We start from the raw sequence: 14,579 nt of genomic DNA, 5'->3' as shown, positions 1-14,579 counted from the left end.
AAAAAAAAAAAAAAAAAAAAAAAAGTGACGGCTTAAACTGAATGCAATCAAATTGTTAAATGTAAAACGCTATTATTATAAAGTCGAGGTTAAGATCATTGATGTTAGAAGTCAGGCCGACCTACATTTGAGTCACTACCCAGCCATCTCTGAGCCATAGCTCCCTGTCTACTCTTCTGAAAAATGGCAGTAATGCCTCAGCGGATTGTTGTGAAGCCTTTTTTTTTTTTTGAGTCGGAGTTTCCCTCTGTCACCCAGGCTGGAGTGCAGTGGCGCGATCTCGGCTCACTGCCACCTCCGCCTCCCGAGTTCAAGTGATTCTCCTGCCTTAGCCTCCCAAGTAGCTGGGATTACAGGCACAGGCCACTACGCCTGGTTAATTTATGTATGTTTAGTAGAGATGGAGTTTCACCATGTTGGTCAGGCTGGTCTTGAACTCCTGACCTCGTGATTCACCAGCCTCAGCCTCCCAAAGTGCTAGGATTGCAGGCATGAGCCACCGCGCCCGGCCCTGTTGTGAAGATTGAGTGAAATAATGAAGGTAACAAACTTGACACACGCCTGGCAAGTAGTAACTTCTCAAAAAATGATAGCAATTTTCCTTATAATAAATAAGAACAGGCAAATATTGTCAGTGGGTTGGTGTACTTATTGTAATTGAGTACCCAAGTTTGCTCAAAATTAGTTAAGGGAAAAAAGGTAATTCTTACTAATAAGGAAACATCCATTCTTCAGAAGATAAATTATTTTTCTAGTTTCTATATTAAAAGGAATTTATGCTGTGGGACCTTATAAGGAATTTATATGCTGTGGTGAACAGTGTTCCGCAGCTCTACAGACAAAATGAAAAGTCGTTTCTTTAAAACATAGAGAAGCATTCTGATGACCTTTCATGACACATGGGTAACAGTGACTCATATATTTAGTACCTCTGATAATGTCAGACCCTCTCTCTGTATATATCATTTACTTTATAAACTCCACAACAACCATGAAAAGTAGGTGTTAACTTCATTTTACAAATGAGGAAGTTAAGTATCTTGCTCTACATACATAACAACTATTAACTTCAGTATCTAGGCCTTTCTGACTGCATAGACAGCCATAGTTTTCTGTGTTTTTGACTAAAGGAGGATGAAAATGCTTGGGATACCAGATAGATGCGAGGGCAAGTTGGACAGCTTGACCTACCTAAATTGGATGGAATGTGGGCTGCAGAGGGACCTACGGTAGAAGCAAAATCTTTCTGTAGTGGAAAATTTTCACCATGGTCTTGGTAGAAAGGGGAGTAGAAAAAAATCGTTTGAATAACAATATATTTAAAAGAGAAAATTCTGGCGGGACGCGGTGGCTCATGCCTGTAATCCCCACACTTTGGGAGGCCGAGGTGGGTGGATCATGAGGTCAGGAGATTAAGACCATCCTGGCCAACATGGTGAAACCCCGTCTCTACTAAAAAAATACAAAAATTAGCCAGGCATGGTGGCAGGTGCCTGTAATCCCAACTACTTGGGAGGCTGAGGCAAGAGAATCGCTTGAACCAGGGAGTCGGAAGTTGCAATGGGTGGAGATCGCGCTACTGCGCCCCAGCTTGGTGACACAGCGACACTCCATCGCAAAAAAAAAAAAGAGAATTTCCAGCTTGGGAAATGAAGAGATGGGATGAGATGATCACTGAACCTTAGACCCATCTGTTCATTTATGAGTAGACTACAGCACTTCAAATTGAACTCGTCCTAAACAAATGATTCACTTACACCCCCTCCTCCACCCAGGCACTCAAACCAAAGCCTTTCTCTTTCCCTTGGATTATGAAATATCTCCCTCTCCATTAGAAATAAAATATCAATATTGTCAGCTTTACTTTGAAATATCTCTCAAATTTATACCTTTCCTTTCTTACAGCCTCTGCCTTGATCTAATTGGAATCGTTTGTTAACAGGTCTGTTGCAGTAGACTTGTAACTGGTTAATCTCTGCCTCCAATCTGTCCTAATTCATTCCCCACCTTGCTTGCAGCTAGAATGTCTTTGTAAAATGTCAGTCTGACCAAATTATACCCTTGCCTAAAACCAGTCAGAGGCTTCATTGCCTACAGAATATAAACTAAGCTGTTTACCAATGAGATGTCATTTTGTGCTTGAGGGTGTTGCCCACACTCCTCCCTTTGCCTGCAGTGCCTCGCATCTGCCTCCATTCTGCCTGGTAAACTAGTGATCCATCAGAATCCTTATGGGGTGCCTCTTTAACTTAAAGAAGCTTCTTTGCTGCCTTTCCATCTTATGTTACACAAAATACACTGTAACCTGTCTGTTGGAATGTCTTCCACCTTCACTGGTCTGTGAATCTCTAGGAAGTTGGTGCTTTGTAGTATTCAGCTTCATATCTGTCCTTCAATCCTTTACACTATTGCATGGGATACACACAACAGACATTAGATGGGTAAACAAAATCCCTTTGGGCTTTAATGTTAGAATTCCCCAAGTTAGCCTTCTAGAATTGTACAGCAGATGGCACTAATAGGCCGCTTAACAAATCCTCTTCACTTAAGAATTTTTGGCCCAACCTTGTCTGACTTTGGCCTTATCCTAGAAGCCAATATTTATGCCATCACAGGTAAAATCTCCTGTTTCCTCCCTCAGCCAATAGCAAAAATAGCAAAATGACTCAGCACCTTTGTCTCTGCAAGAAGAATGGAGTGGCAGATGTCCAGGGAAAGGTGCATTTGAGGGAATATTTTTTGTCCCAATTTATTCATGGTAGTTGGGGCTTTTCTTTTTTATTTATTTCTTTTTTCTTATCTTCTTTTGTTATTGTTCTTACAAGAAAGAGCTTTACTTGGTGGGTGCCTCATTTCTGTCCACTCTAAAAGGGAAGAAAGAAATTGGCAAATGGGGGAAAAGATGATTATGATGTGGGAGGTGAGGGAGTATCCACATAGAATTGCTTGTGGGCAGGCAAACTGTTGGCCTTCCTCCTCATCTGGAGGAGGGCCTGGGCAAATTTTCTGGACACTAGCGCCCTAAGTTAGGTGGAACATGTGGTTTTTCCTAGAAAAGAGGAGAGGAGGCATAGAAACCCTTATCAGATGGGTGCTATTTCAGATACCAGTATTTACATCTATGGCCCTTTCCCCCAGCTAAAACTGTTTTGGTGGAAATGATTCCAGCTAGACATCTTAGCCTCCAAATGAATATAGATTAAAGACTGGGAATTTGGGGCCAGGCATGGTAGCTCACACCTGTAATCCCAGCACTTTGGGAGTCCAAAGTGGGAAGATTGCTTAAGGCCAGGAATTCAAGACTAGCTTGGTCAACATAGCAAGACCCCAGCTCTACAAAAAAAAAAAAATGTTTTGAAAATTTAGCTAGATGTGATGACTCCTGCTTGTAGTCCTAGCTACCCAGGAGGCTAAGACAGGAAAATTTCTTGAGCCCAGAAGGGATGCAGTGAGCGCCTGAGGCTGCAGTGAGCTATGATCACACCATTGCCCTCCAGCCTGGATGACAGAGACCCTGTCTCAAAAAAAAAGGACTGGGAATTTTGAAACTGGAAATGATTTCATAAATTGTTTGTGTGTCCTCTCTCAGGGCCATTTGTGTCCTAAGCCCTCTTTCAGGGTGAACAGAGCTGTGAAAGGGAAAAAAATTGTAGACTTTGGAGTTAGACTTAATTGGATTGAGATCCGACCATTTATGTCCTTTATGTATGCCCTTGCCCAAGTATTTTAACCTTTTAAAATAATCTTTGTTTCCTTGTAAAGTGAATATAATAATGCTTCTCTCGAACGGTTGTTTTGAGCTTTAGAAACAATAGTTGTCAAAAGTCTTGCACAGTATCGCTGGCACAGTATAGATGCTTAATTGATAAGTGGCATGAAATGCTGTTTCTGCTAAAGGGATATTAAACTATGGGGAACAGGTCAGAGGGAAAATTTGGAGAGCTCTTGTATGTAAAGTTATATTTCTGAGGGCTTTTCATAATACTCCGATTAATTTGATGAAAACATTGAAACAAACAGCATAGTCATGTATTTGTAAATTCTTTTTTTTTTTTTTTTTTTTTTTTTTTTTTTGAGTGAATTTTATTTTTACCCAGGCTGGAGTGGGATGGCGCGATCTCGGCTCACCGCAATCTCCGCCTCCCGGGTTCAGGCAATTCTCCTGCCTCAGCCTCCTGAGTAGCTGGGATTACAGGCACACGCCACCATGCCCAGCTAATGTTTTGTATTTTTAGTAGAGACAGGGTTTCACCATGTTGACCAGGATGGTCTCGATCTGTTGACCTCGTGATCCACCCGCCTCGGCCTCCCAAAGTGCTGGGATTACAGGCTTGAGCCACCGCGCCCGGCCTGTAAATTCTTTTTTTGGTACCTACGTCCTGAACCTCCTAGGCTCTGAGGGAGCTGTATGTATGGAGAAAGCCAAGAATATTTTTCCTTAGCTTCTGGAACCTTCTGATGACATTGAGGGTTTTTTTTGTTCAGGTTTTTTCTAACCACCTCAGGCACTCTGCCACTTTTTTGAAGTGTGAATTGCCTGCTGTCAGCCTGGAGTTCTCACCTCTGCAATCCTGGCTGCAGGCATATTTGCATATTGGATGCCGTGTTCTTTAACCCCCTGAGGTTTGAATCCACTTGGAGTCTGTGTGTGAAAGCTGGCTACTTTCAAACCCCTGGACAGTTTCAGCTCAGTGGTCTCTAGAAAAACAGAAAACCCCCAACAATAGCTCCATTCACTTTTATGTAAATGGTACTCTTCAGGAAAACACTGGGCTATTTTCCAAGGCCCCAGAACATACTCAAACATTTGTTTGAGTGGGAGGTGGGGAGAGAGTTCTTTTGAGTCAATGAACATCTGTTCAGAATTGCTGTGCTGGGTCCCAAGAACACAGAGCTTATAATCTGGCTCTTCCCTGCCAGAGGTACCAGCAGAGATTTACTATACTAGGTGTATGTGCTTCTGCTGGCTTGTATTGTGTCAGTTTAGCTAAGCTGGAGTCCCAGGATCCTTCCTATATGGTTCCAGGTGAGGGCTGTCCACAAGAAAATTTCATGAGAGATTTGGGAAGCTTAACTGAAGTAGCAGCCAGTACACTGCGAAGGACAGAGCAGGGTTGGTACACTGCGAAGGACAGAGCAGGGTACCAAGCATGGTGGCAGTGCCTGTACTTTCTCTCTGATCTGCTGGCTTACCTTGTTGGTGAAGGTCATCAAACAGCCTCCAGCACCCCCAACTCCTACTGAATCTCCTCCTTCAGCTCCTCTGCGTCCTGGGCCATGTGTGCAGTCAGCTCTCTAGCAAAGGGCTCCAGCTTCTCCAGATCACCTGAGTTGCTGAGCTTGGGGCCAGTGAAAGGAAGTTGTGGGTTTCAGGTTATCTTCATGAGTTCCAGTTGTCCTTGTAGATCCCAGTTTGTTCTCAGAGGTTCCAGTTTGTCTTTGTTCTCTTCTCATCCCTACTACTGGTCTCATGGACTCCAGGCCCAGCACCAGATGCAGAGGCGACACAGTTGCATGGATTTCTCTACCATCTTCCATAGATACACACTGTCTAATCCTAACAATAAATCTTTAGTTTTCTGTCGCTCATAGCATTTGCTTCCCTGATTGAACTTTATGGTAGAAGTTTGTTCAAGCCACGTTGAGGACACAGAACACGGAGTGATTAGAAACCAGGAAGTTTCATAGAGGAGGTGACATCTGAGCTGCTTCTGATGAGTAGGAGGTTGTGTGTATAGAGTGGGTAGGAAGAGTTCTAGAGAATAGCTGGCTCAAGCCAAATAATTGAAAGAGCGGTGAGGAGTTCTGTATTTCTAGAACTGTTCTTTCCATGGGTCCAGAATATAGATGGAGAATGAGCATCTGATCCTAGCTCTTCTGGCGCCATTGAGATGAACTGTTAGCTGATATGGTTCTTAGATGTGGTCATCCCTAATACAATGGCAACCACTGAAATACATTCTTGCTAGGGTACACCTTTGCCACTACCCTAAGATTCCTTCCCCACCCCACCACTGCCTAGGAAAATATTGGCCCACTCTCCCCTTCCCAGTGGTTCCACATGGCCAACCCAGGTTTGTCTTGGCCCCCCATGCAGGCATCTTTGCTTGTCCATGCTGCATTGGTGGTGGCAGTGGTATGGAGTTCCTGTCCTAGTCAGGGCACTGTACCCTCTAGTCTTGGATCCCTAAGCTTATTTAGGGATTCTAACATTCATTCTATGGGACCTGAGGCAGGAACAGGTACCCTACATCTATAACTTTCTAATACTTTTTGAGCATCTTTATAGGGAGGGCATGGGATCAGTTACCTGTTTCTGCTTCAGCCATGGACCAATAATATGAAATCTTTGTTCACCAGTTCTACAGTGATGGGGTGCTTCCTATTGGCTTCTGGAATGGGGTAAGTTCTTGGCATAAATAGGGAATCCAGGAAGGTAGAACATGGTGTTTAATAAAAGCCTACTACCACTTTACATATGAATTTGTAAATTCAAACAGGGATTTCATTATACATACTATTCAGAACCATCTTTTTTTCATGTGTCTAAATATTTTTCCTTACAAGTAGCACATTAGGCTTGACCAGATATTTTTTTCTTTTCTTTTTATTATTATTATTTTTTAGACAGAGTCTTGGTCTGTCACCAGGCTATAGTGCAGTGGTGTGATCTTGGCTTGCTGCAACCTTCATCTCCCAGCTTCAAGCAATTCTTCTGCCTCAGCCTCTTGAGTAGCTGGGACTGCAGGTACTTGCCATCACACCCAGTTAATTTTTGTATTTTTAGTAGAGACAGGTTTTCACTATGTTGGCCAGGATGGTCTCAATCTCTTGACTTCGTGATCTGCCCACCTTGGTCTCCCAAAGTGCTGGGATTACAGGTGTGAGCCACCGTGCCTGGCTTCTTTTTCTTTTTCTTTTATTTTTGAGACAGAGTCTCGCTGTGTTGCCCAGGCTAGGGTGCAGTAGTGCAAACATGGCCCACTGCAGCCTCAGCCTCCCAGGCTCAAGCAATCTTCCCACCTTGGCCGCCTGAGTAGCTGTAACTATAGGTGTGTGCCACCACATCTGGCATTTTTTTCTATTTTTTGTAGAGACGAGGTCTCACTATGCAAGCAGTCCTCCTGCCTCAGCCTCCCAGAATGCTGGGATTAAAGGAATGAGCCACTGCGCCAAGCCTCGACCTCATTTTTTAATGGCTTCATGTTATTTCATCATGTAGATATACTGTACTTTTTGCCCATTCTCAGATTGATGAACATTTGTTTCTGGCTTTTTTCCTTTTTGATATTGCAAACAAAGTTGTAGTGAACATCGTTGTGTGTATATTTCTTATCTGAGAGTGGCTAGAAATGGAATGCTGGCTCTTAGGGAATGTGCATTTTATGTTTTGATAATTATTATCAAATTGCCTTCCTAAGGGGATATGCTAATTTACTTTTCTGCCAACAGTATTTGAGAGCACAGCCCACTTCAGAAATCCCCTTTGAGATTATCTCCAATCCTTAAAAACTTTTGTTACAGGTTTAGAAAAGCTTGGAAGGGTCTTGGTGTTGGGTGTTTGGTTTTTGATGAGAAACTACTGTTCTCTAGAGTAACATTACCATCTGTTGGCAGTCCTGAGAATTGCCCTGGAGTAGGTTTCTGTTTGGGCCTGACTTTTATGCCTTTGACAGCTGCATACTCGTCTTGATTGAGCACCAGCAAAGGGGCTGTGGAGGATAGTAGCTCCTGCCCCAGCAGCCCTCTCTGCATCAGCTCTGCTAGCCCCGGGCACCAGCAATGCCAGGCAGTGGTGGGATGTCCCTGTATTGCCAGCTGCTTAGGAGGCTGACTGGGAGGACCACTTCTGTCCAGGAGTTTGAGGCCAGTGTGGGCATCATAGTGAGACCCTGTCTCTTAAAAAAAAATGGATAAAATAAAAGACTAAAAAAAAAATCTCAGGCTGGGCATGATGGCTCATGCCTATAATCCTAACACATTGGGAAGCTGAGGTAGGTGGATCACTTCAGCCCAGAAGTTCAAGACCAGCTTGGGCAATGCCGTGAGACCCTCTTTCTACAAAAAAATAAAAAAAAATTAGCCAGATGTGGTGGTGGTGGTGGTGCATGCCTACAGTCCCAGCTACTTGGGAGGTTGAGGTGGGAGGTTTGCATGAGCCTGGGAGGTCGAGGCTGCAGTGAGCTATGATCACACCACTGCACTCCAGCTTGGTGAACAGCACGAGACCCTGTTTCAAAAAAGAAAACAAAAAACTCAACAAATTTTTTTTTTGTATACGAAGTTACCCTTCATAGGTGACCCCTCCGCATCATCAGAAACCACATTGCTGGCGAGCTGTGTGCTACAGAGGCTCAGTATATAGGCTGGGGAAATGGTATTACAGGTTTGATAATAAAACTTGTACTGCCTCTCTCTCCCATTCCAGCATCTCTTTTGTTTCCATGCATTTGCCTCTGAGGATCTCCAGTGTCATAACAAATGCATGCCAGCCCTGTTTGACAGGGAGCCCTGGAGGCATTGGCATAGAGGCCACATTGACTGAGGGTAGTTGCTGGGGTCCTGCAGTTACACACAAAGGTCAGTCTCTGATTCCTGGATGCCGTCCATTGGTCCTGGGCATGCTGCCTTTTTCTGTGGGCTATGAGATCACAGTTAACTAGCCTGTGCTACTGTCCAGCACCAGATTGCTACCCCACCCCCCGGTATGGAGCTTCCTATTTTGTGTAACTTTCCAATATTCTGTATCTTCTTTGTTAAGTCCTTAGGATAAGACCATGGCCCTGAGAGCATGTGGCTTGATCATCTTCCGAAGATGCCTCATTCCCAAGGTGGACAACAATGCCATTGAATTTCTCCTGCTGCAGGCATCAGATGGCATTCATCACTGGACTCCTCCCAAAGGTAGAGGTCAGCGGGACCAGCTTTTGGGAAACTACCAAGCACTGCTCAGAAATCTACCCTGCCAGGCCCTCCCCAAGGCTTGATTCCCAGTGACTGTGCAGCAAAAGGGGGTAGGGAAGGTAGGAGCCCTTGACCCTTTCTACATACAATGTCTCCACCAGGCCAGAGTAGAGCTGGAAATAGAATTCTGTGACTGAATTCAAGGGTAGAAGCAGCACTTGGTGTTTTTAATGAGTATTATTCGCCAGCTCTTCAACCTCCATGGTGAATGGCTAGGTAAGAGAAAAGCCAGCAAGCAGGGAATTGGGGACCTTGGGGTTGACTGAGCTGTGTGCCCACCTCTCTTAGCTTTCAGTTTTTCATCTGTCAAACAAGGGCTTGACTAGAAAATCCTTAGTTTTCGGCCAGGCACAGTGGTACACGCCTATAATCCCAGCACTTTTGGAGGTCAGGGTGAACAGACCACTTGAGCCCAGGAGTTTGAGACCAGCCTGGGCAACATGGCGAAACACTGTCTCAACAAAAATTACAAAAATTAGCCAGGCGTGATGGTACATACCTGTAGTCCCAGCTACTCAGGAGGCTAAGTTAGAGGATAACTTGAGCTTGGGAAGTCAAGGCTGTAGTGAGCCGAGATCGAGCCACAGCACTCCAGCCTGGGCGATACAGCCTATCTCAAAAAAAGAAAGAAAATCCTAAGTTTTCTTCCAGGCTATCTCTGATTTTATTTGGTAATTTCCTTTGACTCCTAGTTCATTAGGTTTTTCTTTTTTTGAGACGACTCCTCACTCTGTTGTCCTGGCTAGAGTGCAGTGGCATAATCTCAGCTCACTGCAACCTCCACTTCCCTCGTTCAAACAATCTTCCTGCCTCAGCCACCCAAGTAGCTGGGAGTACAGGCACCCACCGCCATGCCTGGCTAATTTTTGTATTTTTAATAGAGACAGTGTTTCACCATGTTGGCCAGGCTGGTGTCGAACTCCTGACCTCAGGTGATCTGCCTGTCTGGGCCTCCCAAAGTGCTAGGATTACAGACATGAGCCACCGTACCTGGTGAGGTTTTTCTTTTGAACTAAACACAGAGAGTATGACTTCTAGAGTATTTCTGAACATAGTTGTATTTTGAGTTGGAGCACAGAGAAGTTGAGTTCCCTGATCATAGATTCATCTGCGATTGTGGCAGGAGTGGAAGAGTGAGGGGATGGGTGGGGCCTTAGACCAGAAGGCTGTGAAGATTATGGAGACCTTGGGATTGCAGCTTGAATGGCTACCTGTGCCTCAGTCCATCACTCAGCCCTCAGTGTAGAGCTGGCCAAGTCTCCAGAGGGAAGAACAGTGAAGACTGAGGCCTTAGACCAGACCAAGGTCTGTTTGAAAGCTGGCCAGTTTTCATCCACCAGCCCTCCTGACCCCACCTCTAAGAGTAAGAAAGCTGCAGTCATTTGGTCCTGAAAGAGAAGCCAGGTTATGTGGGGGGAAATGGGAAAAAGGAGCTCTTCTTGGCTGAGGCCATTGGGACGGTCCGAGTCGGGAGGGACAGACTGTGGCTCAGGTGCCTACTGGAGTGGGGAATAGCCCTCAGACAGAAGGAAGCAGGGACTTTATTTTTTAGATTATTTTATGTTATTATTTTATAGAGACGGTCTCGGTATATTGCCCAGGCTGTTCTTGTACTCCTGGGCTCAAGTGATCCACCCACCTCAGTCTCCCAAAGTGTTGGGATTACAGGCATGAGCCACTGTGGCTGGCTGGAAGCAGAGACTTTAAAAGGGTGTGGAGTAAGAAGGGATGGACGAAGATCCAGGATTGAAAAAAAATAAGGAAATGGGAACAGGAAATAAATTTTGCATATTTGAGTTGTACTGGGGAGAAACAAGGTGAAAAAAAGAGACAGAAGCTTCACAAATACTATGAATAGGAATATTCACACTTGTCTCTGGATCACCTGAGTCACACTGCCCTGTTGCTCTCACTACCTGATGTCAGTGGACCTCTCCTAATCCTTTCCTGCTTCGGCAGAAGCTACCCTGTTAATTAACACTGATAGGCAGAATACTGAATAGATGCCCCTGGGAGGGGTGTGCTCAGAGACTTCCACACACCTCTGAGGGGAGGTAGGACATCCTAAATCAATGTCACCCGTCACTACCAGTATCCCTCCCACCTTCCTCCCCCAATGCATTACCTGTCTTTGTGTACATCACTATAGGAGGTGCTGTGCAGAGAAAATTCCCCAGACGCCATAAGCTAGAAAGGTTTTTAAGTGCTAAGTTCCTGGGGATTTTTTTGTGCAGCAACTGACTCAAGGTATTGTAGACCCCTGGGAAGGAGGAGGGTCCCCATCTCCAAACCAAGGAGGGAACAGCTGAGAGTTCCTGCTCCCCATGAGCCTATGAGCTAGGAGGCGTCCCTAGAAACTTACTGGAGCCAAGTGTAGGACAGAGTCTGCCAGACCCTTCTTGGCCCCTCTGGGGAAGCTGAGGATTTGAGGGAGGGACCAAGAGGTAAAGCTGAGAGCTGCTCCAGTCTGCAGCACCTCAAGTTCTCCTACAGCAGTTTCTTGGCAGCTGTCTTCTTGGGTTTGGGTGTTGCTAACACATTTTCTAAGAAGTGGCTCTTCGGTGGCTCAAGCCTGTAATTCCAGCACTTTGGGAGGCTGAGGCGGGTGGATCACGAGGTCAAGAGATCGAGACCATCCTGGTCAACATGGTGAAACCCCGTCTCTACTAAAAATACAAAACATTAGCTGGGCATGGTGGTGCATGCCTGTAATCCCAGCTACTCAGGAGGCTGAGGCAGGAGAATTGCCTGAACCCAGGAGGCGGAGGTTGCGGTGAGCCGAGATCGCGCCATTGCACTCCAGCCTGGGTAACAAGAGCGAAACTCCGTCTAAAAAAAAAAAAAAAAAAGAAAAAGAAAAAAGAAAAAAGAAGTGGCTCTCAGCTGGCCCTTAGTCTAAGTTCCCATTAAGACTTTCCCTATGAAACTGAAATCTGGCCTTGCCCGGTAAGAAAGATGAAAACAATTTGGAAACAGCCTTGATAGCTTCATGGAAACAGCTGCTTGTTCAGCCGTGCAGGGTTTTGAGCCTGTCTCTTGGCCCTGGACTATCAGGGTTCACCTGTAGACAAATGTTAAGTCCTCACTGGATTGTAGGCAAAGTACTTCCTCTTTAGCTAATCCATTTCTTAAGAAAGGATGTCCCCCCTCCTCGGAAAAATCACTTTAAAGTCTCCAATAGAAAAATGATTCCTTAGAACATGGGATGAAGAAAGTTCCAAAGAATAACAAAGCAGAGGTCTGAAGAAGGTCATTTCACATCATTAAAGAGCGGTATTCTAAACCTGACTTGCTGTACACATGGTCTGTTTCACTCTCTGCAGAGAAGATGGAGTGGGAAGGTGGGATTGCTCAAACCCCAAGAACTAGACACTACCTGCCTGCACCCCCTCCCAGGCATGTTAGGATATTGCCAATTTCCAGGCTTCCTTTAGCCTAGGAACACCTAGAAAAGTCACTGAATGGCTGGGCTTGGTGGCTCATACCTGTAATCCCAATACTGGGAGGCTGAGGCAGGAGGATGACTTGAGGCCTGGAGTTTGAAACCAGCCTGGGAAATATAATGTGAGACCATCTTTACCAAAAAAAAAAAAAAAAAAAAAAAAAAAAGCCACACACAAAAAAATTAGCTGGGCATGATGGCACATGGCTGTTGTTGTAGCTACTCAGGAGGCTGCGGTGGGAGGATCACTTGAGCCCATGAATTCAAGGCTGTGGTGAGCTGATTGCACTACTGCATTCTGGCCTGGGGCAACAGAGTGAGTCTCTGTCTCAAAACAAAACAGAAAAAAAAAAAAAAAATCTAGACTGGAGAATCCAGCTTTGGGAACTTTGGAAGATTTCCTCCTCCTTTTCTTCCTTTTTTCTCCTAACTAGGCCATGTGGAACCAGGAGAGGATGACTTGGAAACAGCCCTGAGGGAGACTCGAGAGGAAGCGGGCATAGAAGCAGGCCAGCTGACCATCATTGAGGGGTTCAAAAGGGAGCTCAATTATGTGGCCAGGAACAAGCCTAAAACAGTAATTTACTGGCTGGCAGAGGTAAAGGACTACAACGTGGAGATCCGCCTCTCCCATGAGCACCAAGCCTACCGCTGGCTGGGGCTGGATGAGGCCTGCCAGTTGGCTCAGTTCAAGGAGATGAAGGCAGCACTCCAAGAAGGACACCAGTTTCTTTGCTCCACAGAGGCCTGACCTGACTGGAACAGAGTCATTTGCTTCAGTAGGATCCTTTTGGGCTTGTTAAGATGAAGCCACCCTCAGGTCCAGGGAAGCTTGTGCTGGTATTTGGCTCATCACAGTCAAGAGCAGATAGGTTTGTGAAATCGGCTCAACTCTCAGATGAGAGCAAGCAAAAATCTCTGCTGGGCAGAAAGGAAGGCAAACGAGGAGTAAAAATTAAAAAGGCCAGGCCCAGTAAAGTGTACCTTTTACTTTATAAATAAACCTCAACCAGCTCAAGGTTGTCCTTCTAACCTGTTGTGTTTATTTCTTGGACTCTTGGCATTGGTGGGGAGAAGAAAGCTAAAGTGAATCAGAGCTCTGACGTTAACCAGAGGGAACTCTTGTGTCCATACGATATCCCCACAGAACTTAAGAGCTAGGGTGTCCAAATGGGAAAGATCCAGCACTGCCAGGATGGCTCTCTTGCCTCTGGAATGCCAAGCACACTCACCCCACTCCCACCAGTGGCCCTGAGACTTTGCAACCCATAGTCAGGATTTCCAAGTGAGTGGGATTGGAGTGCAGGAATTGGGTCTGTTCTACTCACCGTTATATCTTTCACGAGCACCAGGCACGTATGTTGTAAGTGCTCAGTAAATATTACCTTAAATAGGGCTGGGCATGGTGGCTCACACCTGCAATCCCAGCACTTTGAGAGGCTGAGGTGGGCGGATCACTTGAGGTCAGGAGGTTGAGACCAGCCTGGGCAACATGATGAAACCCCGTCTCTACTAAAAATAGAAAAAATTAGCTGGGTGTGGTGGCACACACCTGTAATCCCATCTACTCAGGAGACTGAAGCAAGAGAATCACTTGAACCTGGAAAGTGGAGGTTGCAGTAAGCCACGATCATGCCACTGCATTCCAGCCTGGGTGACGGAGTGAGTCAAAAAATAGAAATATTACCTTAGGCCGGGCATCGTGGCTCATGCCTGTAATCCCAGCACTTTTAGGAGGCCGAGGTGGGCAGATCATGACGTCAGGATATTGAGATCATCCTGACCAACATGGTGAAACCCTGTCTCTATTAAAAATAACAAAAATTGGCAGGAGAATTGCCTGAACCCAGGAGACGGAGGTTGCGGTGAGCCGAGATCGCGCCATTGCACTCCAGCCTGGGTAACAAGCAAAACTCCGTCTCAAAAATAAATAAATAAATAAAATAACAAAAATTAGCTGGGCGTGGGGGCATGTGCCTGTAATCACAGCTACTCAGGAGGCTGAGGCAAGAGAATCGCTTGAACCAAGGAGTAGGAAGTTGCAGTGAGACAAGATTGCGCCACTGCACTCCAGACTGGCCACAGAGTAAGACTCCATCTCCAAAAAAATTATTACCTTAAATAATTAGAAACTGGCTAGGCATGGTGGCTCACACCTGTAATCCCAGCACTT

General features: G+C 45.5%; 1 protein-coding gene across 5 annotated transcripts in view; it reads left to right on the top strand.

Moving 5' to 3' along the window:
• NUDT2 (nudix hydrolase 2) overlaps positions 1-13,438 on the top strand; it is a 14,341-nt gene extending 903 nt beyond the window's left edge. For 2 of the 5 annotated variants that reach the window (XM_032299936.1, XM_032299937.1), the window contains exons 2-3: positions 8,762-8,904; positions 12,841-13,438. In XM_032299936.1, the coding sequence (XP_032155827.1) occupies positions 8,778-8,904; positions 12,841-13,157 (444 nt within the window). In that variant the 5' untranslated portion in view covers positions 8,762-8,777 and the 3' untranslated portion in view covers positions 13,158-13,438. The other 3 variants (XM_032299939.1, XM_032299934.1, XM_032299935.1) reach the window with 3 other exon arrangements.
• Positions 13,439-14,579: the final 1,141 nt, after the last annotated feature.

The sequence above is a fragment of the Sapajus apella genome, unplaced genomic scaffold, assembly GCF_009761245.1.
Source record: "Sapajus apella isolate SASKATOON/1434 unplaced genomic scaffold, GSC_monkey_1.0 scaffold42, whole genome shotgun sequence".
NCBI classification, from domain to species: domain Eukaryota; kingdom Metazoa; phylum Chordata; class Mammalia; order Primates; family Cebidae; genus Sapajus; species Sapajus apella.
The sequence above is the reverse complement of the archived record's forward strand: the minus strand, read 5'-3'. Positions and strand labels throughout refer to the sequence as shown.